At 54.1% G+C, this 25492-nt stretch overlaps 6 protein-coding genes across 6 annotated transcripts; 4 read left to right on the top strand and 2 right to left on the bottom strand.

The window, feature by feature from the left end:
- Positions 1–908: 908 nt before the first annotated feature.
- Positions 909–4717, bottom strand: CkaCkLH20_05024 (uncharacterized protein; the record flags this gene model as incomplete). Its single annotated transcript, XM_038887743.1, has 6 exons — positions 909–1002; positions 1116–2528; positions 3710–3819; positions 3878–4174; positions 4239–4527; positions 4587–4717. The coding sequence occupies 6 exons, from the start codon at positions 4715–4717 to the stop codon at positions 909–911; spliced, it is 2334 nt and encodes a 777-aa protein (XP_038746785.1).
- An 888-nt stretch (positions 4718–5605) lies between these two features.
- Positions 5606–9542, bottom strand: CkaCkLH20_05023 (leucine rich repeat protein; the record flags this gene model as incomplete). The annotated part of the gene is made up of 5 exons (XM_038887742.1): positions 5606–7093; positions 7141–7448; positions 7498–7782; positions 7831–8303; positions 8359–9542. 5 exons carry the CDS (start codon positions 9540–9542, stop codon positions 5606–5608), a joined length of 3738 nt encoding a protein of 1245 aa, XP_038746784.1.
- Positions 9543–15510: 5968 nt separating this feature from the next.
- On the top strand, positions 15511–16604 carry CkaCkLH20_05022 (uncharacterized protein; the record flags this gene model as incomplete). The annotated part of the gene is made up of 4 exons (XM_038887741.1): positions 15511–15664; positions 15724–15805; positions 15858–16401; positions 16455–16604. The coding sequence occupies 4 exons, from the start codon at positions 15511–15513 to the stop codon at positions 16602–16604; spliced, it is 930 nt and encodes a 309-aa protein (XP_038746783.1).
- A 298-nt stretch (positions 16605–16902) lies between these two features.
- On the top strand, positions 16903–17979 carry CkaCkLH20_05021 (g-patch domain protein; the record flags this gene model as incomplete). Its single annotated transcript, XM_038887740.1, has 1 exon — positions 16903–17979. The coding sequence occupies one exon, from the start codon at positions 16903–16905 to the stop codon at positions 17977–17979; it is 1077 nt and encodes a 358-aa protein (XP_038746782.1).
- Positions 17980–18598: 619 nt separating this feature from the next.
- On the top strand, positions 18599–21802 carry CkaCkLH20_05020 (GPI ethanolamine phosphate transferase; the record flags this gene model as incomplete). The annotated part of the gene is made up of 1 exon (XM_038887739.1): positions 18599–21802. The coding sequence occupies one exon, from the start codon at positions 18599–18601 to the stop codon at positions 21800–21802; it is 3204 nt and encodes a 1067-aa protein (XP_038746781.1).
- A 1427-nt stretch (positions 21803–23229) lies between these two features.
- CkaCkLH20_05019 (nuclear transport factor 2 domain-containing protein) lies at positions 23230–24996 on the top strand (the record flags this gene model as incomplete). Its single annotated transcript, XM_038887738.1, has 4 exons — positions 23230–23424; positions 23482–23556; positions 23620–24645; positions 24700–24996. The coding sequence occupies 4 exons, from the start codon at positions 23230–23232 to the stop codon at positions 24994–24996; spliced, it is 1593 nt and encodes a 530-aa protein (XP_038746780.1).
- Between the last annotated feature and the right edge of the window lie 496 nt (positions 24997–25492).

Genomic DNA, 25492 nt, shown 5'->3' with positions numbered 1-25492 from the left:
AAAAGAAAAGTTGGGGTGAAGGTGGGACAGGTTCGAATTAGGGGCGGTTCAGGTGTCGTCGGCGTTGTGCGATGGATGCTGAGGGTTGGCAAAGGTTTATGACTGCCAGTGTATTCACGTACAGATGTGTAATATCATGCTATGAATGTACCACGCGGGCTCAAATACCGCAACATCTTCACGTCATTCTCGCCAGTTGTGTCTTTTGATCATGTTCGATCTCAAGTATCCACAGGAGCATAAACAGACGGTTTTCGGAAACGGTGAGCAGGACATGAGCGATGGCGCATACTTATGCTCGAGAGTTACATCTACGTAACTTTTGTGTCTATTCCTCTTCACTGGAAGTGGCTGTAGTAGTATACTGACACTGGACGCTTGAGCATATTGCTGGCGCCCCAGCTGCCCATTTCCCAGTCTAATCCTCCTCCTGGATTTCTAGGTGGGGATATATGGAGTTGATCTTGTAATATGGCCCCTGAACATGCGTGCCAGCGTCCAAGCCATCCGTAGGCCTCAGCAACCCAGTCTGTTGAAGAAGTGTCCACGTGGGAGACCATATTTCAAAATCCTCGATCCAGTCTCTACTAGGAAAACGACTGTCACTTGCTACCGTTACTTCATGTAGAGCCATATAGGGAAGAAGGTGGATGCAACATGACGGACCGTTGTCTGTCATATTGATGTCTCCTTCTCGAAGCTTCTTTGCCAAGTCGTTCATAATCTTGCTCGGTTCACCTGATGAGTCTGAGCTCGCCTTAACCAACACGTCGAGAGCAATGCTGCAGCTCAGTCTTCTGGCAGCGTACATCCCATATATAAGCAAGCATGTATGAATAATCCCGCCAAGCCAATATTGTTCAATGCAATGGAGCCAGAAATGATAAGGAGGAGGAGATGAGTACGGATCAGGTCTCCTCATCTTGGGGACACGGAATTGCTGGCCCTGGCGAGCCTGTTCTGTCGAGCCCGGTCTGGAGGGTGGCACCGCCGCTGTCGAGTCTTCACCTCGATTGTGAGACAGAACCAGCTGCTTGAGATATTGTGGGTTCTGCATTTGTCTGGCTTGGAGCGCATTTTCGAGAGACTTCGGGCATTTATCTTCATATTCGTACGAAGCCTGCGGTAAGACTTTTTGAATCCATGGCCTGAAGAGCCACCAAGTGACTGAGACCCATCGATTTTGTTCGGCATTATCTGCAAATGCAGCGATCTTCTGGCGCAGAGACGAAGCCAGCCGGCCCCCTCCGGCGCAATATTCGTTGAACACAGCCGGAAAAACGCTGAGTATGTAGCCAAGAAGGGGCCTGTCCGCCAAATGTAGAACTACGCTCTCCAGAGAGCAGTCATCTTCGCCGTGAGTCAGTGGCTTGTCGAACACCAGAGACAAGTAATCGACGCATGTCGAGCAGATGTTGTCCAGACCGAAGGAGGTTTCGGGCGAGGTCGAGTACGAGCCCGTACTTAAAAGGAACTCCCGCGCAGTCTGATGAATCAGCTGGACTGTGTCTTGCGAGTCGATGGGTCGTTCGTTCAGTAGCTTGTTAATGGGTATGCCATCCTTAGGCACGATTTCCATGAATCCACAGCACTCCTCATGTAGGGCCCATCTGGTCTGGTTCCATGCGTCCCCAAATGAGAAAATGCGGTTGAGATCGAGGTATTGCTGCGCATCAGTAGGTGTTGACGACTCTTTCCAATAAGACATGGCCATTACGTCTCGCATCTCGCAAACCCTGAGCGTTGTCCTAGCTAAAAGAAGCCATGAAATTATGTACTCGGCTCTTTGTCGCTCGACGGTGGGTTTTGCCTCGACTCGTTTGAACATCTCGTGATAGAAGCCTTTCAGACTCGTTGGCATCTTGGTAAGGGCCTGGTTGATGTGTGCTACGGTACACGAGGCGGACTCGGATATGTCGTCAAGTTTCTGCAGGACTAGAGCTACCCATAGTATGACTCCGTCCGCGTGCTTCAGAAGATGCTGTCGAACAAAGTCAAGTCTGTCATCTTCTCCATTGATAGTGGTTTGGTGAAACTTGGTGCTAGACAAATCGTCCACGCCCTGAACACGTCGCCAAATCGGGCCCATCTTCTTTTGAATAATCATCTCGATGTCGTTGTAGTTTTCATTCTTCATGTCGATAGAATAATCTGGTGTGATAGCCCTCTTAATAGGGAGCTCGGGACGGCTGAGTGCGATGATCTTGAAAATGTTCTTGCCACCTAGATGGCATAACTTGGGAAACACCCGAAGTGACTCTTTCTTTGAGGCCTCATCAGACTCGTCAAGCCCGTCGAGAATGAAGAGAAATGTTGTTCCCTTGCTATCGTACACGTGTCCCAGACCTTGAAGATTCAACAAAATGTCTGCGAGGTCCTCATATCTCCACGTGAAAGACTCGCGACCGCGAACCTGGCGGAACTTGGATTGGTACGCCGAGTAAAGCCGCGAGTCTTGTTGTAGAAGCTGGTAAAGAATTGACCGCAGCATATACGCATGGCTTGTTCCGGTAGTCCCACCACGAGCGCTGTAGAAGAAATCGGCCAGCAAAATGTTGTGTGATTGCGTTGACAGAGAACACCGGAGAGTTGCCGCGAGAGTCGACTTTCCACTCCCCGGCTTTCCGTGAACCCAGAGAAGGCTTGAATTGCGACTGAGCCAGTCTTTATAAGCTGGATGATTCCAAATCCACTGGGTCGTCCCCGTCTCTGCCTGCTTCACTTTGTTGCGTCGACTTTGAAGCTCTGGAAAATGAAGACTTGACAAACATTCTGTCAAAAATTCGTCAGGAAAGAATCTTTTGATCATAGCTTTCAATCCACATACCTCCCAATTCAGAACTGATATTCATAATGATGTGCTTACCAGCGACGTCGGACCTCTTTTGAAGGGGCTCGGATCTGGGTTTCCCAACTATTAAAAGCCTGTGTCTGATCACATGATGCTTCAAATAGAAGCCTGGGAACAGAAACCTCAAACCCTCATCTAGGAACTGATAGTCCTCCGTCTCCAATCCCGTTATAGTGATAAGCAATTGCCCATTGAGCATATGGCGCAACGCACACCCAAGAAGGATCCACTGCTGCTGCCAGGACGCACCAGGAGATTTAGAGCAGTATGAGTTCTCCCAGGATGAGTCGAGTTGACCCCCTAGATTCTTCATATAAAAGAATTCGTCCGGCCTGATGTCGTTGATCAGCTCATTCATCGACTCCATGCAATCACTGCATTCCGCAAATAGTTGCGCAGTCAGAGTTCGCGGCAGGGACAAGTTCCATTGCTCAGCTTCCAAAGCCTTCAAATCCCTCAAACAAACATTCAAAACAATTGAGGGTTTAAGCTGCTTTGAAAGTGCTGTTGAAATGGAGGCCTGCCAGTTCAAAGGCTCGTCGTACTCCACGTGCAAGATTGCATAATCAGGCATTCTCTCCCATTCTTTGACCGTCGTCATGTTGAGAATCCACTGGGTTTCGCATGTCTCTACCAAAGAACGAGGCGTTCTGTACGCTGACAGACGACGGATGTATGCATCGGCCTGCTTTCTCACAGCTGTGCTCAACATCAGCTCCCAACATTGTCAAAAAGGACTTGCCCAGGAACCTATCGAGGTTTCCGTGACTGATCGGTGTTGTACATTACATACTAGATAAGTCTGGCTCTGTAGCCTTGGTAACCATACCTGTCAAAGCATTCCGCACTGGTCTGTACTTCTGACTCTCGTCCGAGTCGAACTTGCACATGTGTCGGTGGTCCGCACCTTGTATTGCAACGGAAAGCTCATTATTGGTCCCAATTGTGGCCGAGTCCTTGTCAACAATCTGGTCTTCTGTCAGAAATTGAACTCGAATGAGCCCCAAAGATCAATGAACCACTTACGACATCGTTGCCCATTCGAACCGTCTCGTAGAACGACCGTATCATCTTCAACTTGGAACCTGGCTGGATGAAGGCTGTTGATATCTTTGAAAACTCGGAGGAGTTGCGCTTCAGCGCCTTGACAAATTTCTTGTTGCCAGCGAGACCGAAAGTCGCCACTTCGACCAGCGTCACAGCCAAGGCTGCCCAGTATGCCTTGTCTGCTCCGCGATGGGGGACACCGAGGAAAAGCGCCCCGAAAGCGCTGTCGCGAACATCTTTCCAGTAATCCGAACGTTCGTTTGCCAGAATCAAAGCCTGAGTTTCTACAGTTAGGGGACGAGTTGACAGAAGGAAGAGTCGTTTGGTTTCTGAAACTTACGCGCTTGACAACGATGCCGCCCAGACTGTGAGCGATGAAGATGATCGGTTTCGTGCCCGATCCGGTGAGTTGGCGCTCTTCGTGCAGAGAGTTGATCAAAGACGTTGCCGCATCGTCAATGTCCTCCACTGAGTTACTCAGCGAGCGTGAGTTGTATCCGAAGGACCATATTCTACATGCAGTGGCGGGAAACTGCGCAGGGACGAAGTCCCGCAGCCACAGCTTGCTTGCGGCATCGTCGGTCCATGTATCCTTCCAGTGACCGCCCAAACCGTGGACGGCAACGATACTGATTAGGGGAGCTGTTAGCGATTGGGTCAATCGTGGGAACCTATGGCGGGGTCTTACTCGATGTCGATTGCGGCTGACCCAGGTTCTGGGTGGAGGAGAAATAGGCCGTAGTCTTCCTGTGTCTGCTCGTCGGGCTTATTTTGCCGGCCAGCTACTTTGTCACGAAGCCTTCTAATACCCTCCATCATTATCTGGGAACGAAAAGAGACTGCGGTTTTCGAAGCGATGGCTGACTGGTGGTTCTTGGGGATGAGGATGAACGCGATGATTGCGACGATGCGGGGGCGCGTGTGCTCAAAGAGAGCAATGCGCTTATGGCACCTGCCATTTCTGCAGAACTCCTCAGTCGATTGCTCTTTCTAGTGATACCAAGTTGGTGGCCAATGAGGTGCATGAATGCGCGTTGTGGCCGGCATGGCCAAGACTTGCTGCAGCCTGTTCATGTGATAGGTTGTGGGTAAACGGACTGAGGAAAGAGGCTGGCAGCTGAGAAAAGAAGGCAGAGAAACAAGTCTGACATATCAGTACCTGCCATTACGGTCCTTCAGTCCTTTAATTTAGTTATTCCTCGGCCTGGGCAGGCACGATAGAAGACTTCTCAGTGTCACGGCCACCTAAACCTTTCACCGTACAAGCCGTTACGAACAAAGTATCTCACGAATTATGTATCATAAGTGAGAACCTAAATACTTTCCAAAATACCAAGATATGATTCACAGTATCCTACACACATGCCCCTTTCTCTCGAGTCCATGGTAACCTAACGAGTGACCCAAAAAAACGCCAAATAATGTGTTTACCAACGCATCCAATACTAGTAGTTCTTGCGAGTCTGGGTATCAATCCCGCGAATGAGTTTGTCCTCCAATAACGCCGTAACGATGAGATCCATAGACAGATTAAAAAACAAAACAAAAAGATCGGTTGCCGTCGCTCAGTGTCTAATAAGTTGGTTTTCCAGCGGGGAAAAAAGAAGTTATGTTTGATACGCGTCTCCCCGTTTCGTTTTTTCGTTCCTTTCTTACGTTTCTTTCATGTTTTTTTGTGCATCGTTTTTGAAATTCGTTTTACTTTCTTCAGTTGAGTCTCGTGGTGGACACGGAGGCACCCGCTTTCCCGCCGACGGCTTGGGGTTGCGCTTGCGTCGGTTCGTCCAGGTTGAATCCGTGCGAGATCATGCGCTTCAGGACCTCCAGGTCGAAGTCGCCGAGTGACTCCTCCAGTATGCGAGGATCACTGTGTGTGCTCGGGACACTCGAGGACATCGCGTACTCCTTTGCCGGGCTTTCGCTAGGCGCCCACTCGGGAGGCGTCGGCAAGGCGGAGGAGCCGCTGGCGTGTTCGGTCGCCGGACTGTCCAGCACTTCTTCCGACGACACATGGTGAGGCGCAGCCTTGAGTCCGTAGTCTTCCCACTGCTCCATGGGCGGGGTGCTGGTACCGAACATCATGCTGCCTCGGTATCCGGCCGCAAGCATGCTTCCGCGGAAGCCTGGTGTCTCCATGGGAGTTGGACGCTTCTTCTTGATAGCCTTGGCTGCGAGGCCGCCAAAGATGATGCTAAGATCGTATGCAATCCATTCCGCGTCAGGGTCTGCCGGTATCTCCCACTGCAAGCGTGCCATGTCGACCTCGTATGCCAGAGTGCGGTTTCTCTCGAGAATCCTGTCGATCTGCGCCGTCTTGCTCGTCCATTCCTCTTTCAGGTTCTGCATCAAAGCATTGTTCTTGTCCATCTCCATGGCAAAGTTCTCGAACGTAGCCTTCGAAAGCACCTTGGAGGCGCGTCGGGCCTTAACCGACGGTTGGCTGGTAGGCATGCCCACGTTCTGGACGCTGGACTTGATGACTCTGTTAAGCTCAGTCTTGGAAAAGGGGCAGAACTCTTGGATGGAAGTGTTCTGCTCCAGACTCCTGACCATGTGAGACAGGTTCGAAAGGTTGAAGCTGTTCTCCTGGACGTCGAGCGTTCGAAGAGTCTGGTTCATGTGAATAGCCTCTGCCAGGTCTCCGATGTTCATGTTCAGCTTTTGATTCCGGATCCGAAGATGCAGCAGCGTCTTGTTACTGGCGAGACCCGAGAGTGAGCGAGAGAAACCAAGTCCGAGCTGGCCCTCATCAAGCTTGGCCGAGAACCCAGAGAAGTCGAGGTACTGTATGGACTCGTTGCTGGCGAAGAAGTCCGAGACTGCAAGACAAGCTTCCTCGCTAACCTGTCCCGGCGTCGAGGTCCCAACAAGGCTAAGCAGGCGGATGGTTCGGTTGAGGGCGAGCGCCTTGATGATCTTGATGTAGTTCTCCTCATTGCGGAATTCAATCATGTCCATGAACAGCGACGTGGGACCGAAATTGTAGGCAATGGCGGACGCCAAATCCTCCATGCCGTTTTCGATGTAGTTCCCATTGATAGAGCAAACGATCTCTCTGCCTTGGCCCATGCTGCGAAACAGGTGAGCGATTTGGGCGCCTGACATGCCACATCCGTTGAGGTCGAGTCTGCGCAAATAAGCGGATTCGGGAGCGGTCAAGTAGTCTGCGAGAATTTCCAGAGTGGCGTTGTTCAGCTGGGATGGATTAGCATGTGAGTGCCAATGAAGAAATGACGCCTTACGTTGATGTTTGAGAGATCAAGTTCTTCGAGTCCCCAGCTCATGATTGTCTCGTCGTAGAAAATGGGATCCATGTACTGGCTTAGGCAGTTGCCCGCGATGCTGAGCTTTCTAAGGCAGGCAAAGTGAGCCAGATTGCTCTTCACAACCATGTGATCAACGTGGCCGATGTTGCGTGAAGTGTTCAGCGCTTCCATCCTGTATCCCTGGGAAGGAAGTGCGTCCCAAATCTCCTCCAGGCTCCTTTCATCTAGATTGCAACGCGAGATGTCGAGTTCTCTCAGAAGGTCGGGAATGTGCAGAACGTCCACTGGGTCGCGGTCAGCTTTGCGTCAAAATTATCGGTACGATATTCTTACCAAGATCAGTGACCTCAGCCGCCGTGAGAGGATTCCCTCCCACCAAAAGAGTATCACAGTGGCTGTTGCCAGTCCTCATGAGCAGCAGAATCGGACGAACAACCTCGGGCTCCTTCTTCGAACCAGCTCGTGTACGCGATACTCCGATGATATTCTGGGACGCGAGGACATTGGTGAGATCGATCTTGCGTATCGAGCCAGAAGTGAAGGCAACTGCGTGAATCTCCTGCGACAATAGTGGCGCTGCCTTGATGATGTCCTTGTGCACTCCATCGATGACCAAACCTGTCGTTGTTAGCCCGCGGGTCTTCCGGCGAGTGCGTAGACGCTTACCATCTCGAGAAACATCTGCCACAGACTCTTCAAACCCTGGATGGTCCGTCACACCGCAAAGAGGTGCGAGGTCGACGTCGCGGAAGGAAAGAGCCTTGAAGTAATCGTTGTACCGAAGAGACTTGAAGACGGCCAGCAGTTGAAGAGCAGTGTACCCAGTCGGTTCCTTTGAGGGAAGAAGTCGGAATTCAGGGCAGTGCTCTCGGCGTTCACACTTCCAGTTGACTGTCCACTCGGGAGGCGGGCATCGAAATGTCGCACAGTAGGCTTCCATGGTCCGCTTGAGACCGCCAAAGTCCTGGCCTGAGGGCAGTAGAAGTTGGGCGGTAAGGCCTCTGATGTCGAAAATGTCACTTTGCATGTGCTGTGGCCAGGCAGGTTTTACTGCGCGATCTGCCTTCATGAATGTCATGACAATCTCTCTGTACCAGCGGCTGGCCAGCTCCAAGCGCTTTTCGGCTTCGCAGGGTAAACTGGCATGCGTGTTAGTAGTTACACTCACATGGGGCTGAACACACCGGCACATACCGAAAACCGAGAACGAATCGTTCTTCATGGTGGCTCATTGTGGCTTTCAAGCGTACCAAACTCGTCAGACCAAATACTACGGTGTTGATCTCAATGTCTTGGGGTGCCTTGTACACTGAGGTTCTCGCAACCCGAACAAAATAGCACTTGTTTTGGCCCAGCAGCAGATAATGAGATGAACCGTCACGGAACTTCTTGGAGGTCTCAGGGTTGTCGGCTTTGGAGCCAAGAAGAGTGGTGCGCTGAACGACCGGAAAGATGTCCAGGGGCAAGCCGCGACAGGAAGGTTCTTCGGCGGCAACGATCTTGTGAATGGCGGTCTCGACGTTGGGAGCGACGATTCCTTTGGGCACAACAGTCGAGCCGACAGAGTCACGGACAGCGCGGCGAATCTCCGTCATCCAATCTTCCCGCTCGGCAGGTAGGCCAAAAAAGAGCTTCGTGCATGCCCATGACACCATTGGTGAAGTTTCTGACCACCACACATCGAGCCCGAAGTGAGGACTTACACCCTCCTCATTGAAGATGTTGACAATTCTGCACAACGGAATCTCAACGCGCCCGTCTGCAGAAGCACCATCCTGGCTCAATGTCGACGAAGTCGATGATCTCTTGAGGCGGCCCGACGGCGGCGCCAACTCGTTGAAGTTGGCTCTCGCAGCCTCGACGCTACTGAACTTGATGAGGTGCCCTTCAGTCAAGACGATATACTCGGCACGAGACTTCCATAATCGCGCATCGGTTTTGAGCGCCCCGTGCTTTAGGATCCTGATAGGATTAGGCGGCAGGTGAGGGCTAAGGTGAGTGGGTGTATCCTCCGACATGTGAGAGCTCGCAGTAGAATCTTTAGATGCGCGGCGGTTGAGGCGATAGAAAATCGAGGAGGAGTTTGAGCCGCCGGAGCCGTTATTCTTGTGAAGTACTCGACGGCTTTGAGCGTTTGAGCTGCTCGAGCTGTTCGAGGCCTTGGAAGACTCGGACATGGTAGACAATGCGCGAAGGTCGGATGAAGAAGCTCTATTGCTGACCTTCCCGAAGGTCTTTGCTAAGAAACTGCGTCGCTTTCCTCCCAGTGACGGCGTCGATACGCTGCGCATCTCCGACTTGCTCGGGCTCTTCGAGTCTCCATGATGTGTGGTCTGAATAGTGGGCAGCACTGACTGTCGGCTAGCGACAGTGTCCATGGTCGACAGATTGGACGTGCAGTAATCGATGGTCCAAGTCCGTTTAATTCCACCGTTTATCGCTGCGAAGCGTCTCGGCCTGGCCAGGCCTACGAGGCCGTCTAGGTCGAGTATAGAATTATCTGGCCATGCAACGACGTCGGGTACGCAGGTCGTCGAGGTCGATTGGAATGTTCGCGTGGTTTTACAACTCGGGGCCAAGGGTGGGCGGGAGGGAACTGGCGATGTCTCCGTCGTCGAGACAAACGAAGCGCAAGGCGGAGGAAGACAAGTGAGGTAGAAGGCAAGGTTCAAGTAAGGTACGATATCAAAGGTATCAACAAGAGAGGAGGGGGCGATAAAAGTATGATACAGAAGGAAGTGTGGATGGCGGAGGGGTGGTAATAAGGGTCTCTCAGTGTCTATCTTATCCGTCAAGACTTGTACCTGAGTGGATGGAGGTGAGCAAGGAACAGCCGTTTGGAGAGGGCCGGAGTGCAGCGAGGTCCGACGAGGTAGGTAGCTTGCTTGGAAGACAAGGGAATATGCGTGAAGGAGGGTAGCAACGGAGGGGCGTCTGATGCGTAAATTCGGATGATTGGACGGGTGGGTGCGAACGTCAGTCGGTTCGAGGCGTGGGAGAGAATGAGACCGAGACTAAGACCTCGTGCTGTTGCGAGACGGAGTTGGAGAGACAAGCGGCGGGTCGGGCTGAGTTGGGTGATGGTGACAATGAGATCAGATCAGATCACCAGGCGTCTTCGGGGGGAGGTTTGTCCAGAAGGTTATTTGTTATTGGGTGTGACGATTGTAGGACCAGCCGAGAAGGTTAAGGAATAGGTAAGGTGAGAAGTCGAGGAGAGGCAAAGAGAAAGGTAGAGGTAGATGTGAAAGGCAAAGGAAGTTGAGGTAAGGAGGTTGGACAGCAAGGCATGGGAATGATGGGATCAAGATGGTGTTCACAGCGCAGAAAAGCAGCAAAAGGGATAACAGGATACACCCAGCGTTTTTGGGGGAAGTGGAGAACCACACAAGCAACCTAGAGAGTGCAGGTAGGTGTAAGTGCAGGGTGCAGGGTCTGGCACGGCATGGCAAGGGCAAGGTGGCAGTGGGTTTGGCGACGAGCATGGCTGCATGGGGGGGGAGGTAAGCTGGGTATGGTATCCAGTGCCAGCAGAGAGCAGCCAGGCTTGATGCAGCTATGATGTTATCGATGCACATCCTGTTTTTGTCCCGAAAGCGTCGCCCAATGAGACCTACGCGGGGTTCCTGGCGCTGGCGTTCTTCGTAAAGTACTATTATGTTGTTGATGCTGAGCTGACCGAGACCAGCTCACACAACGTGGCCAGCAATCGCTAGCAGTGTTTGGGTAAGAAGCTCTGAACTTGCAGCTGTTGGTGTCGTTTATTGGTGGTGATTGGTTTTGGGGTTTGTACAAAGGAAATGCCCGAGGAGCCGACATGGTAGTCCCTATCTCTCTCTTTCAGTTTCTAAATCCCGCTCGTTCGCTTTTCAGATGGACATGGATATCTGGTTGGCATAGCAGCTGAAAGGGAACATGGGGCTCACTCAGCAGTGTTTCGTTTGTAGGTTATTCTGCCTCTGCCTCTGCCTCTCCCGGACTTTGATTAATTTTGATGTTATTTCTCTGAAGCTGCCGTCCTGGACACTACTGCATGTTGAAAGATGGAAACATGCGCGAACACCCACTGTCGCCCACCATTATGCACGTTTTCATAGTACGTCTAGTGGATCATGGTGCCATGGGCCTCAAGGTAGGTACATAACATCCACAAATGTACGGCCGCCAACAAGGAAGGATGATGATGCCGCCCTCGTTGACATTCCATGATTCTTTGCATTACTCCATGAGAGCATCTCCTGGATATGGCCCGGGGGCGCTCCAATGTCCTCCACAAATGTACGCCTCACAGCGCCGTACGCAGCCAAGCAGCCCACGATGCTAGCGCTCGCATGTCGGCGGCGTCTCCAATTCCCACTCAGGCCGATTATTTCCACAGTCTTCCGCATCCACTATGGAAGCAAATCCATCGGCCGTCCAAGCATGACCTGCCATTGCTATGCCGGCACCGCAGAATGCCGCGCCAGCGACGTGGGTTGTTGCTACGCTACAGGTCGATGATATGCAAGACTCAGCTGCGTACTACGAGCACAGCACACTAGCTTCGTAGCTTGGCAGTGCCGCGTCCACAAAGTATTCGTACTCCGTCAATCCGTACACAACTTCGAGCACAGCATTCAGCCTCCAAAATACCTGCTAAATCACGACACGAATCGTCCGTGCAAACCTCGATACCAGTCCACTGGCGGTGGATAATGGCTTGAGATACTGTGGACTATCACCCATGGGTGATAGCGTCATGTTATCCAGGTGAAATCACGAATCTCTACCGCAGACTCCCGTTCGAACTCCCTGGTCAGAAATCTTCCTGCGCCGTATGCCGCGTATCCTCCTTCCTTCTACCGGCCGTCATGGTGTTAGTGCCAACCCCAGCGGCAATTGGATGGATGTCGCGGCCAGCTTCCTGTCATTCTGACTGGCTCGGCGACTCCCTGGCCGTCCATGATCCCCCTTGCCTGCTGCTGCAGAGTGCAGACCAGGACCTGCCCGCAGTGCCCGCACTAGCGCCAACTTCGGGCGCTCTTGGAAGCGTGGAATCCCGTTCGCCTTCGATTCTCTCTCTCTCTCATGGGCGATCACCGATTGATTTGATACTGATGAATCCCCCACCCGATTGCGCCTTCATTATTCCTTCTTCTTCCATGTCAGCATTTCTTTTCGAATCTGAGGCTCCTGGCCCCGTCGAGAAACTCAGAGCCCGGTCAAGTCCGAAAATAAGGGTCGTTTCAAGCCGCTTCCAATATCTGGCGAAACGGGGGCGCCCAGGGCGACTTCGATTTCTCCAAGATTGCCTCAATTTTGCTCCAATTTGACCGCTCTCTTCTTCCTTCTCCTTCTTTCTCTCGGTCACCGACCATCCGGCGACGGCTTATCCCGCGCCATTGATTGACAATTTCAACAGCTGTGTGCTTTTCATTGCGAAAGGCCGTCACTATCACCCCTCGTGTCTCTGAATAGACTTTTCTGTTAGGGGGAGTGAGATATATGAAGCAGAGGCTCATGCCCAGGCCATGTCAGCCCCGTTTTATACGGATACGAGGAGGGGGTCTTGGGAGACCCTTCATTTGTCCACGGCTTTTTGTGTACACCGACAGGGTCGCTGGCTTCGAATACTAGAAGGTCAACTTTGAACAAGCAGAATACACACTACATGCTGCCAGCCGCAGTACCGAGAACGAGCACGAGAGACATCAACGTCGGCACAACAACCGACGACAGGTACGACTCCAGGCGGCCGGAGCGTTCGGTGTGGCTGGCGAACGTCAACGTCAAATGTCATCATGCCATGCGACCGGTTTCAGATGACAGGACACCAGGCGGACATCAAAAAAGGCACGGTCAGACGAATCCCGCGCCCGTGGGAGGACTCAAGGAGCGATGGCAAGCCCCCAAAATTTCCCAGGTCCAAGGAATGGGATGCTCGGCGGCAACGCGATCGTCTGAACGACGTGCCTTTTCAAAATGTGAAACCAACCCGCACCGGCCAAATTTGGGGGCACGGGGACGGGGAGATGGAATTCGCGGGATGGCAAGATGAGTCTGCGGTGTGGGCTGGGAGGCAACTTATCAAGATTGCGACTTGTCTCTGATCGTCGCCGGGCGCAGTGGACCACCGAGGAAAAGCCACTGCCGCACAACAGTACGCCACTCGGTCGCGAAGTCCTCGCTAAGGTACGGATAGCTCGCGAGAAGCTCGCCTCGAAGAAAGTCGAAATATGCAATCTTGAATCCCGCCGTCGAGCCCGCTATCCACGACAGCCAAGCGTAATCGGTCAATTAATCAGAGAAGGTGTCCCGTTGTTTTTGGAAATGAATCGGACTTGTGCGTCCAGGTGCTCTGTGCCTGGGCACGGCATAGGTTATCCGTCAAATATTCAATCCGCCTCGTTTTCAGGGTTCTCAGGGTCCTTTCTTCCCAGCCGCAGATCAAGGAGAGATAGGGAGATGGGAGAGCCACTTTCACACGACTCAACAACGTGCTACGCGGTACCACCTCGCGATGCTCTGTACAAAACGCGAGAGCGCGCGAGAACAACGCCGGGCCTGGCACGTTTTTCCTTGATGGACAGTCCATTCACGAGCACGGACCTCCCGTATCCAGCCCGACGGGTGCCTAGGACGAAATAGCGTCAAAAGCGGGGACATCCGGCACCGCTCGTCTATCCGGCCGGTCTCATTTTCGACCACCGCTATCGGCCAAGACCCATTTATCCCACGCAGCTCGACTCTTATTGTCTCGGCCGTCCTACGCTGCCGTCCTACCTCAGAAACAAGTCTATCTCTGCTTTCGGGATCATGCAGCATGTCGAGAGCTGTATCTGAAGCAGGCGCGTCTCATCGCGGACGCTTTGCAGACAGGATTGCACTTTTCTTGCATACTTCCTCGTGGCACAAGTGGTCGGACGAAGCAGTGTTTCCGGCCGAATCACGCATCCTTTTTCTCGAATTTCCCACCAACCCGCACCAGCTTTCTTGCCCAGAGAGACAACATTCCTATCTCAAGTCATCGGTGCTTCGACGTGTAACACTAAAGAATCTAGCTGCTTGCCGCTAGCGATACATTCCGACCGTCGTGTCACTGACGTGTCGCAACCTACGATGATGTCATTGCTCGATGACTGCACTTTCTCATCGATCGATGATTTTACATTCGAGCGGCTTTGCGCCAGACTAATGACAGCAAGCTACCGGCGCAGTGGTAGCTCGAAAAGAAGACAGCATCTTCGGGTCCGACCAGCGCCTGGTGAGAGGGCCGCAGGATCGACTAACATGAGGCTTTTGCCTCCCTTGTGTTGACAGCTCGACTCTTGAAACTTTTTGGATGATAGCCTCGTGCAGCTTTGACGCCGTCCGACGTCACATGTCATTTGCATCCGGTTGAGTGCGTGCGTGGTATGTGGTAGACTTCAGCAATCGACTCCAGAACCGAATCTCTCCGCATCTTGCTGCGACGCGATGCAATCAAGGCAGTCGCTTACAGAAAGGGGCCGTTGGATCACTGAAGGATTTTTTCGCGTTTTTTGCTGAGACACTCCATCTGCTCCCAACTCCCCTCAGACGTGTCTCGGGGGACGAGGCTGATGCACATGGCCATGATGTCATGGCGTATTGAACCTCGGAGCTTTCGAATTGCAAATGCATCTCGATGTGACTGCGGTGATACGTTTGATAGGGAGCGGCCTTGCATGTCAGCTTCCTCAGTTCGGTCGATTTACATGTTGATCCCACTTTAGCGACGCCAGAGACTGATGATGAGTTTCAATTGGAACTTTGGCACTTATGGACGGGAGGTTCCCGATCCATAGGTTCGTGATGGACGAAGCTGAGCACCAGCCACAATGAGCCACATACCCTGCATAACCGATGCTGCAAGCCACCTCCACTTACGAAGAACCCGAGGTCGGGGCCCGTCGCATCTGCCGTCGGATTATCTTGCCCAATTCGGCTCGAACTCACGTCCCGCCCCCGACCTTCGCCGCCGACGCTCGCAATAGCAGCAGAAAACGTTTGACCGCCCGCCGTTCGAGGACTGGCAGAAAATCGGCAGCTCAACAGAAAATCGGAGGGGTCCAGTCGTCCCACATCGCGATCTTACGATATCTGCTTGCATTTCCTAGCTACGCTCCTCTCCGTGTCCCCTTCACTCGATTGACTGCGACAGCTCTGCTTACCGCAGCTGATTATCTGGTCAGTGCACGCCCTCAGCCGCCACAACTCCGAGAATTGAAACTGATTTGGACTTTTTCCCCCGTTTCTCCAGGTTAACTCGAGAACCCGAGCTAGCTAGCTTGCAGCACCAGTTTTCCCCGTATACCTCCTGTGGAGACCGGAACGCTCGCCTTCAAGATGGCCGCCTCGTTGACTTCCCGCGCCTATTTCGACAACATCTACATCCCCGCTGGACTTCTCGTCCTCGGGGTGACGATTGTCAAGAGTGAATGGCTGATCTACGCCATTCCCTTGACGCTGGCCCTGGCTGCGTGGAAGTTCAACTCCATGCGTGAGTTCGGCCTCTCTCGGAGCTGCTCGGAATTGATCGCTGACCTCTACCCCGCGCAGAGATCAAGACGGTCCTCAAGCCGGATGCTTTCCAGGAGTTTGAGCTCAAGGAGAAGACCATTCTTTCTCACAACACTGCCATGTAAGTCTCGCATTTCGACATGTATCTTGACTTGTCACTGACTGTTGCCAAGCTACCGCTTCGGTCTTCCTACCGAGAAGTCTGTCCTCGGCCTCCCCATCGGTCAGCACATTTCCATCGGCGCCAACTGCCCCCAACCCGATGGCACCACCAAGGAGATCGTGCGCTCTTACACTCCCATCTCTGGCGACCACCAGCCCGGCTACTTTGACCTCTTGATCAAGTCCTACCCCACCGGTAACATCTCCAAGCACATGGCCTCCCTCAAGGTCGGCCAAACGCTCAAGGTCAAGGGCCCCAAGGGCGCGTTCGTCTACACCCCGAACATGGTCCGCCACTTCGGCATGATTGCCGGCGGTACCGGTATCACCCCTATGCTCCAGATCATCCGCGCCGTCATCCGCGGCCGCGCTGCCGGCGACAAGACCGAGATCGACCTCATCTTCGCCAACGTTACGCCCCAGGACATTCTTCTCAAGGAGGACCTCGACGCTCTCGCCAAGGAGGACAACGGTTTCCGCGTGCACTACGTCCTGGACAAGCCTCCTCAGGGATGGACTGGCGGCGTTGGCTACGTCACTGCCGACATGATCACCGTAGGCCGCCTTGAATCCCTATCTGATGCATCTAAAATTGACAAAATCTGTAGGAGCTTCTCCCTAAGCCTGCCGACGACGTCAAGATCTTGTTGTGCGGTCCCCCGCCCATGGTCAGCGGCCTCAAGAAGGCGACCGAGAGCTTGGGCTTCAAGAAGGCTCGCCCCGTCAGCAAGCTGGAGGACCAGGTCTTCGCTTTCTAAGCAAAAACCAAATACGCCATCATCTATATATGCGAAAAGGTGTAGCGTTGCATGGTGAAAAACAAATTAGAGGAGGCGCAACGAGTGGTCGAGCATGTTAGATAGAGCTTGTGCTTGTAGTTGACCTGCTGTAAAAATATGCCCCACCTTACATAAGGCAGAGACCCGCATCCCTGCATGTTGACGTACGGCTGCCTGTGAAAGTTGAACTCAGCTTGTAAACCAGCCTTAAACACCAACACCAAATCTTCTTTTTCTTCGATCACGTCTGAAGCCCCCGCCACGCGCTGTCTACACCATGTCCGACAGCTCCAAGGCCCCGAGGATCGCGATCAGCTTCGGCGGCTCTTCGAGTTCAAAAACCACCAACAACAATCAGAAGAAATCCTCGCGTCCAGAACCGCCATCATCACTAGGCAAGCGTTCGCGCACGAATGCGCTGGCCCACGGTTTCGACTCTGACTCGGACGACGACCGCGATCGCCGCGGAAGACACGAGAAGATCACAGAGTTTGGCGGCGAAAGCGAGAAGAAGGAAAAGAAGCCCCGCGAGCTGGTAATTAAGAGCCAGAGCAACCGCAACTGGAAAGACGAGTTGCGCGCGCGCAGGGGCGGGAAGAACCTGCTACCCGCGGAGGCGCAGGCGCAACGCAACGGCGCGCAGGAACCCGAGACCGAGCCCGCGGACGCGGATAAGCAGATACAATGGGGCTTGACCGTCAAGAAACGCAAGACCAGCGAAGAGGCAGACGAGGACTCGCGACAACCTGAGAAGGACGACCGGCGGTCTGTGGAGGCGGAAGAGAAGAAGGCACCCCGGACAGCAGACGACGACGCCATGGATGCTCTACTGGGCAAGAAGCGCCCCGAGGACGACATGGTCATTCCTGCCACGGAAGAAGACGCCTACCTCGCCGATATGAAGCACGTGGGCGAGGACTCGACGATCGCGGACTACGATGCGATTCCGGACGGGGAGTTCGGCGCGGCTTTGCTGCGCGGCATGGGATGGGACGGCAAGATGCGCGGGCCGAACAAGAAGAGGCCGACGGAGAGGCGTCAGAACCAGCTGGGCTTGGGTGCGACGAAGCTCGAGGGTGTTGAGGATCTGGGCCAGTGGAACAGCGGTGGGAAGAAGAAGAGCAGCCGGCCAAGGCTGGATGAGTACCGTCGCGGCGAGGAGAAGAAGCGAGCTGAGCGCAGAGAACGGAGGGGCGAGAGCCACAGAGATGAGAGGGATAGGGACAAGGAAAGGGATCGTGAGGATAGGGACCGATACTCACATCGGGATAGGGACCGAGAGAGAGATCGGGACCGAGAGAGAGATCGGGACCGCGATTATCATAGCCACAGGCACCGTGATTCAAGAAGATGAAAGGTGTTCTCGGGGACGGATTCACACGTATAGACTGCCCATATTATACACCACACCACGTCCGCTACGGACAAGTTGTATTTTTTGACGGAAGACAACACTGAGATAGGTTGCCTTCGTCCTCTTGTGTGGGGTTGCCTGGAGGGCTGGCAAAGATAGGATGAACCATACACTCATAATGCAATCAAGAAGAGAGCCTCACGAAATGTTCTTAGGTACCTAAGCCCGGCTTGCTTTTGTTGATTACAAGGTTCCAGATGACTTCTAATCCAAGCACCATGAATGGTTTAGCGGTTGGTGGCCGCAAAGGTCAAGATCCTTGGTCTCTGGGATGCACCCGTCCGCGCCCCACCAAAGCTGGACCCGCGGTGCTAAGGTACGGCCGCCGGAACATGCACCTCGAAATTTGAGCTCTTTCCGCCAGTCGACATCCAACCCTCTCCTGTAAGCTGCGCATCGACAAGCAGCACACAACGACACTTTCCAACAGGGGCTGCTCCAGCTTCCTACACTCCAATGGCCATCGAGTGCCACCCTTAATCTGCTTCCTTTTTCTTTCCTTGTTCTCTTTTCTTTATATATATCCAACCAATCAGCCGAGCCCACCGCTGGTCCCACGATGTCACAGCAACAGAAAACCCCCCGATCGAAGGCCGCACCGCCGGCGGCCGACTACAAGGCCATTGCCGAGCAATTCGCGCGTGCAAAGCGACAGAAGGAGCTGGAGGAGGCCAGCCGGACACCCGGGGAGATACAGGCTGAGAAGGAGAGGGTGGCCCTGCTGGAGAAGCAACGCGAGGTCTTCGAGGCCCGACGCAAGGACGCGTACGAGCGTAGGTGGTGGTGGACGGTCGGCTTCTGGACGTGGATGCTGGTTCTGCATGCCGTCGGCCTCACTTTCTTCACCAGTGGTTTCCTCTTGACGAGGATGGTGCTGGATGAGAAGTCGAACTGCACTGCCCCGCCGCTGGACCTGTCGTCGAGCTGGAAGGGCCAGGGCACCGTAGAGGGCGGCTGCTGGCATCCCAAGTCGTTTGACAAGACCGTTGTCATCCTCATTGATGCGCTTCGGTACGATTTTACGGTTCCCGTCGAGGACAACGAGCCGTTCCACAACGCGTTTCCGTTCTTGCATGAGACGGCCGTCAAGTCCCCTGAGCATGCCTTCCTGCGCCCTTTCATCGCCGACCCGCCGACAGCTACGCTTCAGCGGTTGAAGGGCTTGACAACTGGCACGCTCCCGACGTTCATCGATATTGGTAGCAGCTTTGGTGGCACTGCTATTGATGAAGACAACCTGCTCATGCAGCTGAAAGACGCCGGAAAGAAGATTGTGCACCTGGGAGACGATACTTGGTTGTCTTTGTTTCCTGGTTATTTCGAGGCCAACGCGAGCAAGGCATACGACAGCTTCAATGTTTGGGATCTCCACACGGTGGACAACGGTGTCATGGACCACATCTTCCCACTTCTCAAGAAGGAAGAGAAGGGCAAGTGGGATCTGCTGATTGGCCATTTGCTTGGCGTCGACCACGCTGGCCACCGGTATGGACCGAACCACGCAGCAATGACGGCCAAGCTCCAGCAAATGGATGTCTTCATCCGCCAACTTGCTTCCGAGATCGACGACGACACTCTCCTTGTTGTCATGGGCGACCATGGCATGGACAGCAAGGGTGACCACGGCGGCGAGAGTGATGACGAGGTCGAGGCAGCGCTCTGGATGTACTCGAAGCGTCCGTTCTTCGGTCGCACCAAGCCTGAATACAAGGTGCCTCCCAGCATGGCCAAGATTCGACCTGTCAACCAAATCGATCTCGTCCCAACTCTTGCGCTGCTCATGGGCATTCCTATTCCATACAACAACCTGGGAGGACCCATCGAGGAGGCATTCGCCGGAAAGAAGGGTAACGCCTGGAACAACCTCGCAACTGTGTCGCGGATGACTGCCGCCGGCATTCAGCGGTACCAGGACTCGTACTTTGAGGCCCGTGGCATTGATCAGTCCAAGAGCGCCACGGCAGGCCACGTATCTCATCTGTGGAGGAAGGCCGAACGCTCCTGGCAGTGGAAGCAGAACCAGGAGGCGTACGGTTTCTACAACATGTTCCAAGAGGAGACTCTACGCATCTGCAAGGACCTCTGGGCTCGCTTCGACGTGCCCAGAATGGTCACTGGTATTGTTGTGATGGCTGCTGGTGTTGTGACCCTTCTCGTCTATGCTTCCCGTGACGAGGAGGAGGACTTCGCGGTTCTCGACGATCTTGAGCTCGACTTGGCCGAGAAGAAGCTGGAACTTCAGGGGATCAAGCCCGATTCTGCTCCCTCCTACAAGACCATACACCAAAAGATCTTCGTGGCTGCTATTCTCGGCGCTGTCCCCGGTGCGGTTGCCGGCACGGGCTACTCCATCTTCACGACTCCTGACGACCTCATCTACGCCATTGCCGGTGCTGCATTCACCAGTGCCATTGGAGTGCTGTTTTCGTTGTCTGGCTTTGGCAAGACTATTCTCAACCTCATGCCAAACAACATCTGGGGGTGGCTGGCTGTCATCTTCACCTTGAGCCAGTCGATCGGCTTCGCATCCAACTCTTACACCATTTGGGAGGACTCAATCCTTCTGTTCTTCATCACAACTTTTGGCGTGGTGAACGTCTTCGCTGCGTTCTCCGTACCTACGATGAGGGAGCGAACCCTCGCAATCTACCACTCCGTTCTCTTTGTTGTCTTGGGCAGAGTTGCCTCCTTCTCGAAGCTCTGTCGCGAGGAGCAGATGCCATACTGCACCTCGACCTACTACGCCTCCGCTACCTCCTCGACCTCTGCTACGTGGCAGCTCATCATTCCATTCGCGGTCGCGCTCATTTTGCCGTCGATCATTAAGTCGTTCCTCCTGCCTTCGCGGTCTTGGGAGGGCCTCGCACCCGCCTGGATCGGATACGTGTACCGTATCGGCCTCTTCATGTCGGCCACCTACTGGGTCTTAGACGCTGCCGACAACGGCGAGTGGTTCCCCAGCCTGCCGTCCCAGACTCTTAAGACTGCGGGAGTGTATCTCGCCCAGGTCGTCTTGGCTTTGGTATTTGTTGCCGGAACGACTGCGTTCGTCTGGGCACCGCCTTTAGTCACGATCCTGACGACACCGGCCAAGAATGGCAACACTCAGATCACGGTTCTGGGCTATGGCAACGCCAACGGAGCCAGGTATCTGCTTTTGCCGATGAATATTGTGGGTGCCTGCATCCTTTTGTCGAAGCCCATGGGAGGCGGTGCTTTGGCTCTCTTGTTCTGGCAGATCATGTCGTTGGTGGAGATTCTTGACCTCAACTCTCTGACGACGGAGGCCATTGGCCCAGTCATGCTGGGTGTCCTCGGCAACTTTGGTTACTTCAAGACGGGCCACCAGGCCGCTCTGAGCAGCATCCAGTGGGATAGCGCCTTCATTCCCCTCTTCTCGATCCGCTACCCCTGGACTCCGATCGTCGTCGCTCTCAACACCTTCGCCGGCCAGATTATTTCAGTCGTGGCCATTCCGCTCATCGTTGTCTGGAAGGTCGGTCCTAAGAGGAAGGGCGTTCTCGAGAGCGTCAGCCGAGCACTAGGCATCTTCATCGCCTACTTTGCTGTTGAGTCCCTCGCAACCATGGCGTGGGCTGGCTGGCTGAGGAGACACCTCATGCTGTACAGAGTGTTTAGCCCCCGCTGGATGATGGCTTCGGCGGTGCTCCTTATCGTGGATCTGGTTGCGCTCGTCATCACACTCATCGGAGTCAGGTCCAATACCCTGGCCGTGAGCGAGGTTTTTGGATGGACCGATTAAATGGATATTGGATTCAGGTTAGAATCGCAAACAAAATAGCATTGTATAATTATACGTAGGCATAGACAAACAAGCCGAGAGGGCATCACGTTACACAAGGATGGATTTAGAACAAAGGATGCGGTCCGCTTTGACGTCTTACTTGTTGCTTTAGCCCCGTCTCCCTGCCTCGGCTCCTTGCAATAGCACCCCAGCAGCTTGATGTTCGAACGGTCAAATCTATGAAATGCAGGCCTTCCAGGCCGCTTCTAATGACATTTTTGCAGATATGAGGAACGGGAGATGTCGACAGTAAATCGACAAGTGTCCAGGCGGTCTAGACATGGCTCAATGGCTCTTCTCAGGCCTTTGGATGTTGATGTGTTTTCTCGATGGAGCTGGTAGCTTGAGCTCGGGTTGCGTGCTACGCTGCTTAGATAACCTGGGGAATTGATCTTCATCGATACCTCTCTGGATGGTTCGATACATGGTGGTGCTGCTTAGAACCTATGCGATCAAGGTACTCATGAAGCTTCGCGAGGTACCTTATCCATCCCACTTGGGTCGGCAATCCAGGTCATCTTCCGCCGTACCTGGTAGGTCGGTCGCTCAGAGAGCACAGGGCACGTCGTGATCTGAACAAATTGTGTGTGTTTTTGCCCTTCACGGATGCGCCCGCCAGGAAGGTGCATTACCACCAAAAAAAAAAGTATTCCTCCCTTCACGACATCTTGCAAACGAAGGCAAAAAAAATAAAACCTCCACTTCCCTCTCTCAGCAACCACTCCACTCCGCTCTAGCCCCTCCTCCGAACGAGAGAGATTTCAAGCAGACTCACACCAGAAAAAAAACCCACTCTCTGAGCCAGGTTTTATCCCAGGTCGTCTTGAACTGTGCACATTCATTTTTTTTCTTCCCTCCCATCCGTCCACACGTCGCTCAGCTACGTTATCTCCGCACATCGCTTCCCACTGTCACGCGTCTCCATCCTCGCTCCAGCCCGCCCGCCCCTCGCATCATCGTCAAAACCCTTTTTCCGGGCATCCTCGTCTCCGACATCGTCTTTTCTTCGCTTCCGAGTCCGTTCTAAGCGTTTCCTTTACGACGATCGCATCTTGAGGTACGTACGACAAACACCTTCGCTCTCGCCATACCTTATACTTCTTCACCACACAACGACCTTCCTCTCCCCGAGCCGTCGTCATCTCCCCTTCTTCCTCCATTGGCGCCGTTCGCCCATCTAACTTTCATCTCTCGCGCAAAGGTCTTATTCCACCCGTCCTCTTTTTGCGAACGACCTCCCCGCAAGCAAGCGAATAGCCCCGCAGAATCTTCGAGCTTCGCCTCCGCGCCTTCTGTCCTCCCACCTTCCTCTCCGCCGACTACCTATTCTCCTTCCGTCCGATTGCGCCCAAGTCTAGATCATCACACATACACAAAGAGCAGCCATGGCAACCAACGGTAACTACACACACCCGGACCAGTTCAAGGACGCTGTCGAACAAACATCTCCAGGCCCCGCCCCTACGAACGATGCCGCCGCATCATCTGTCAACAACAACAACCTGAGCAAGGATGAAGTTGGTTGGTATTTCGTCGAGCAGTACTACACCACTCTGAGCAAGAACCCGGAAAAGCTTCACGTAGGAACCCGATCTACCCCACTTGCGACAGATCTGCGATACTGACCTCCACCTTAGCTGTTCTATGGAAAGCGTTCCCAGTTCGTTTACGGAATGGAGGCTGAGGTTGCCAACGTTTCTGTCGGCAGACAAGTACGTCACTTCTCCCGCGCTCGCCACGTGATGACTACTCGCTAACATCAATCCCCCTCCCAGGACATTCAGGAGAGAATTAAGTCGCTTGACTTCCAGAACAGCAAGGTCCGAATCACAAATGTCGACTCCCAAGCCTCCTTCGACAACATCGTCATCCAGGTTATCGGCGAAAGCTCCATCAAGTCAGCTGAGCCCAAGAAGTTCGTTCAGACCTTCGTCCTGGCCCCTCAACCGTCCGGCTACTTCGTCGTCAACGACATTCTGAGATACATTAACGACGAGGACGATGACGAGGCCGTCCCTGAGGCTGAGGTCCAGCCCGAGGAGCCCGTCGCTGCCGAGGAGCCCGTCGAAGCTGCCCAGCCTGAGGAGGCTCAAGTCGAGGAGACCCCCGAGGAGGAGGAGCCTACCCCGGTCATTGACCCCAGTGCGGTTGACCAGAAGCTGGAGGAGGTCAGCGCAGCTCCCCAGGATGTCGCTTCCAACGGCGATGCCGAGGTCGCTGCCCCCGAGCCTGTCAAGGCCCCCGAGCCCAAGGTTGAGGAGCCCGCCGTTGACCCTGAGGCCGCCGCAAAGGAGATTGCCGAGGAGGACATCAAGATGCCCGAGAAGCCCGCCGATCCCTCTCCTACCCCCGTCCCGGCTAAGGCTGCCGCCGCCGAGCCCGAGAAGCCTACGCCTGCTCCCGCTCCCGTCCCCATGAAGCCCATGTCATGGGCCAGCCGCGCTGCCGCCGCCGTCGGACCTAAGCCTGTTGTTCCCCTTCCCAAGACCGCCACCCCTCCTGCTCCTGCTCAGGCCAAGGCTCCCGCTCCTGCTGCTGCCGCTCCCCAGCCCGCCGCTGCCCCGGCCGCGAAGGAGCCCGAAGCGCCTGCCGCCAAGGAGTCTTCCCCCTCCGCTGAGTGGCAGTCCGTCGGCGCCGACTCCAAGCGCCAGAACCGCCCGCAGTCCATCTCCCAGGCCCCCGTCGACAACGGTACACTGGGCTACGTCAAGTACGTCACCGACAAGGTTAAGACCGAGGAGCTTAAGGCAGCCCTCAATGCCCACGGTGAACTGACCTACTTCGACATCAACCGTCAGAAGGTAAGTTTGATACGATGACATGTTCAATGAAGCTATTGACTAATCCGCATCCAGAACTGCGCATTCGTCGAGTTCGCCAGCCCTGCCGGCTACCAGGCTGCCGTTGCTGCCAACCCCCACGTCGTCAACGGCGAGAACATCGTTGTCGAGCCCCGCCGCCCCAAGGCTGGTGCCTACGGCGGCTCCAACTACTCCAACACCGGTCCCCGCAACACTGCCGGCCGTGGTCGCGGCGGCTTCGAGGGCAACCGCTCCGGTAGCCAGGGTAACGCCCGCGGGAACTTCTCCGGCGGTCAGGCCCGTGGCCGCGGCAGCGTCCGTGGTCGCGGAGCCTCCCAGGCCGCTGCTTAAGTTAGCCCCACGAAGACCTCGGTGGCTGGGTAAATCGTAGCGTCAGCTCTTTTGACCATTTCAGAGGCGCTTGTTGCGACTCACGAATGAACCCATCGACGAACACTTACATGCCGATCCGTCACCTCTCATCCCCTCCGTCTTGGTGGCGACTTTTACCTCTCCCTCATCAACCTATACAACATCACCGTTCCTCACAAACCTACGCTCGATATTACTTTACCAACACCATCAACTCTCTCACGGCCATCGGGACGATACGGACGACTAAGGAAGAGAAACGTTATATTCTACCTTTTCTCTTTTTCAAGGAGTTCACAGGGCAAAGGCGTGGATTTTTCACACCGTTTCCTGTACACTTATCTTAAAATCTTCATTTCTTATGTTTTTGTCACGCCACATGCGTTTCTAGCATTTGCATCAGGCGCGCTAATGGCGTTTGTCCCTACCTTTGTGGGTTGTCAACGCGCGCAACGACGCTTCTTCATTTCATGAC

Source organism: Colletotrichum karsti (genome assembly GCF_011947395.1).
Source record: "Colletotrichum karsti strain CkLH20 chromosome Unknown Scaffold14, whole genome shotgun sequence".
Lineage (NCBI taxonomy): Eukaryota > Fungi > Ascomycota > Sordariomycetes > Glomerellales > Glomerellaceae > Colletotrichum > Colletotrichum karsti.
The sequence above is the reverse complement of the archived record's forward strand: the minus strand, read 5'-3'. Positions and strand labels throughout refer to the sequence as shown.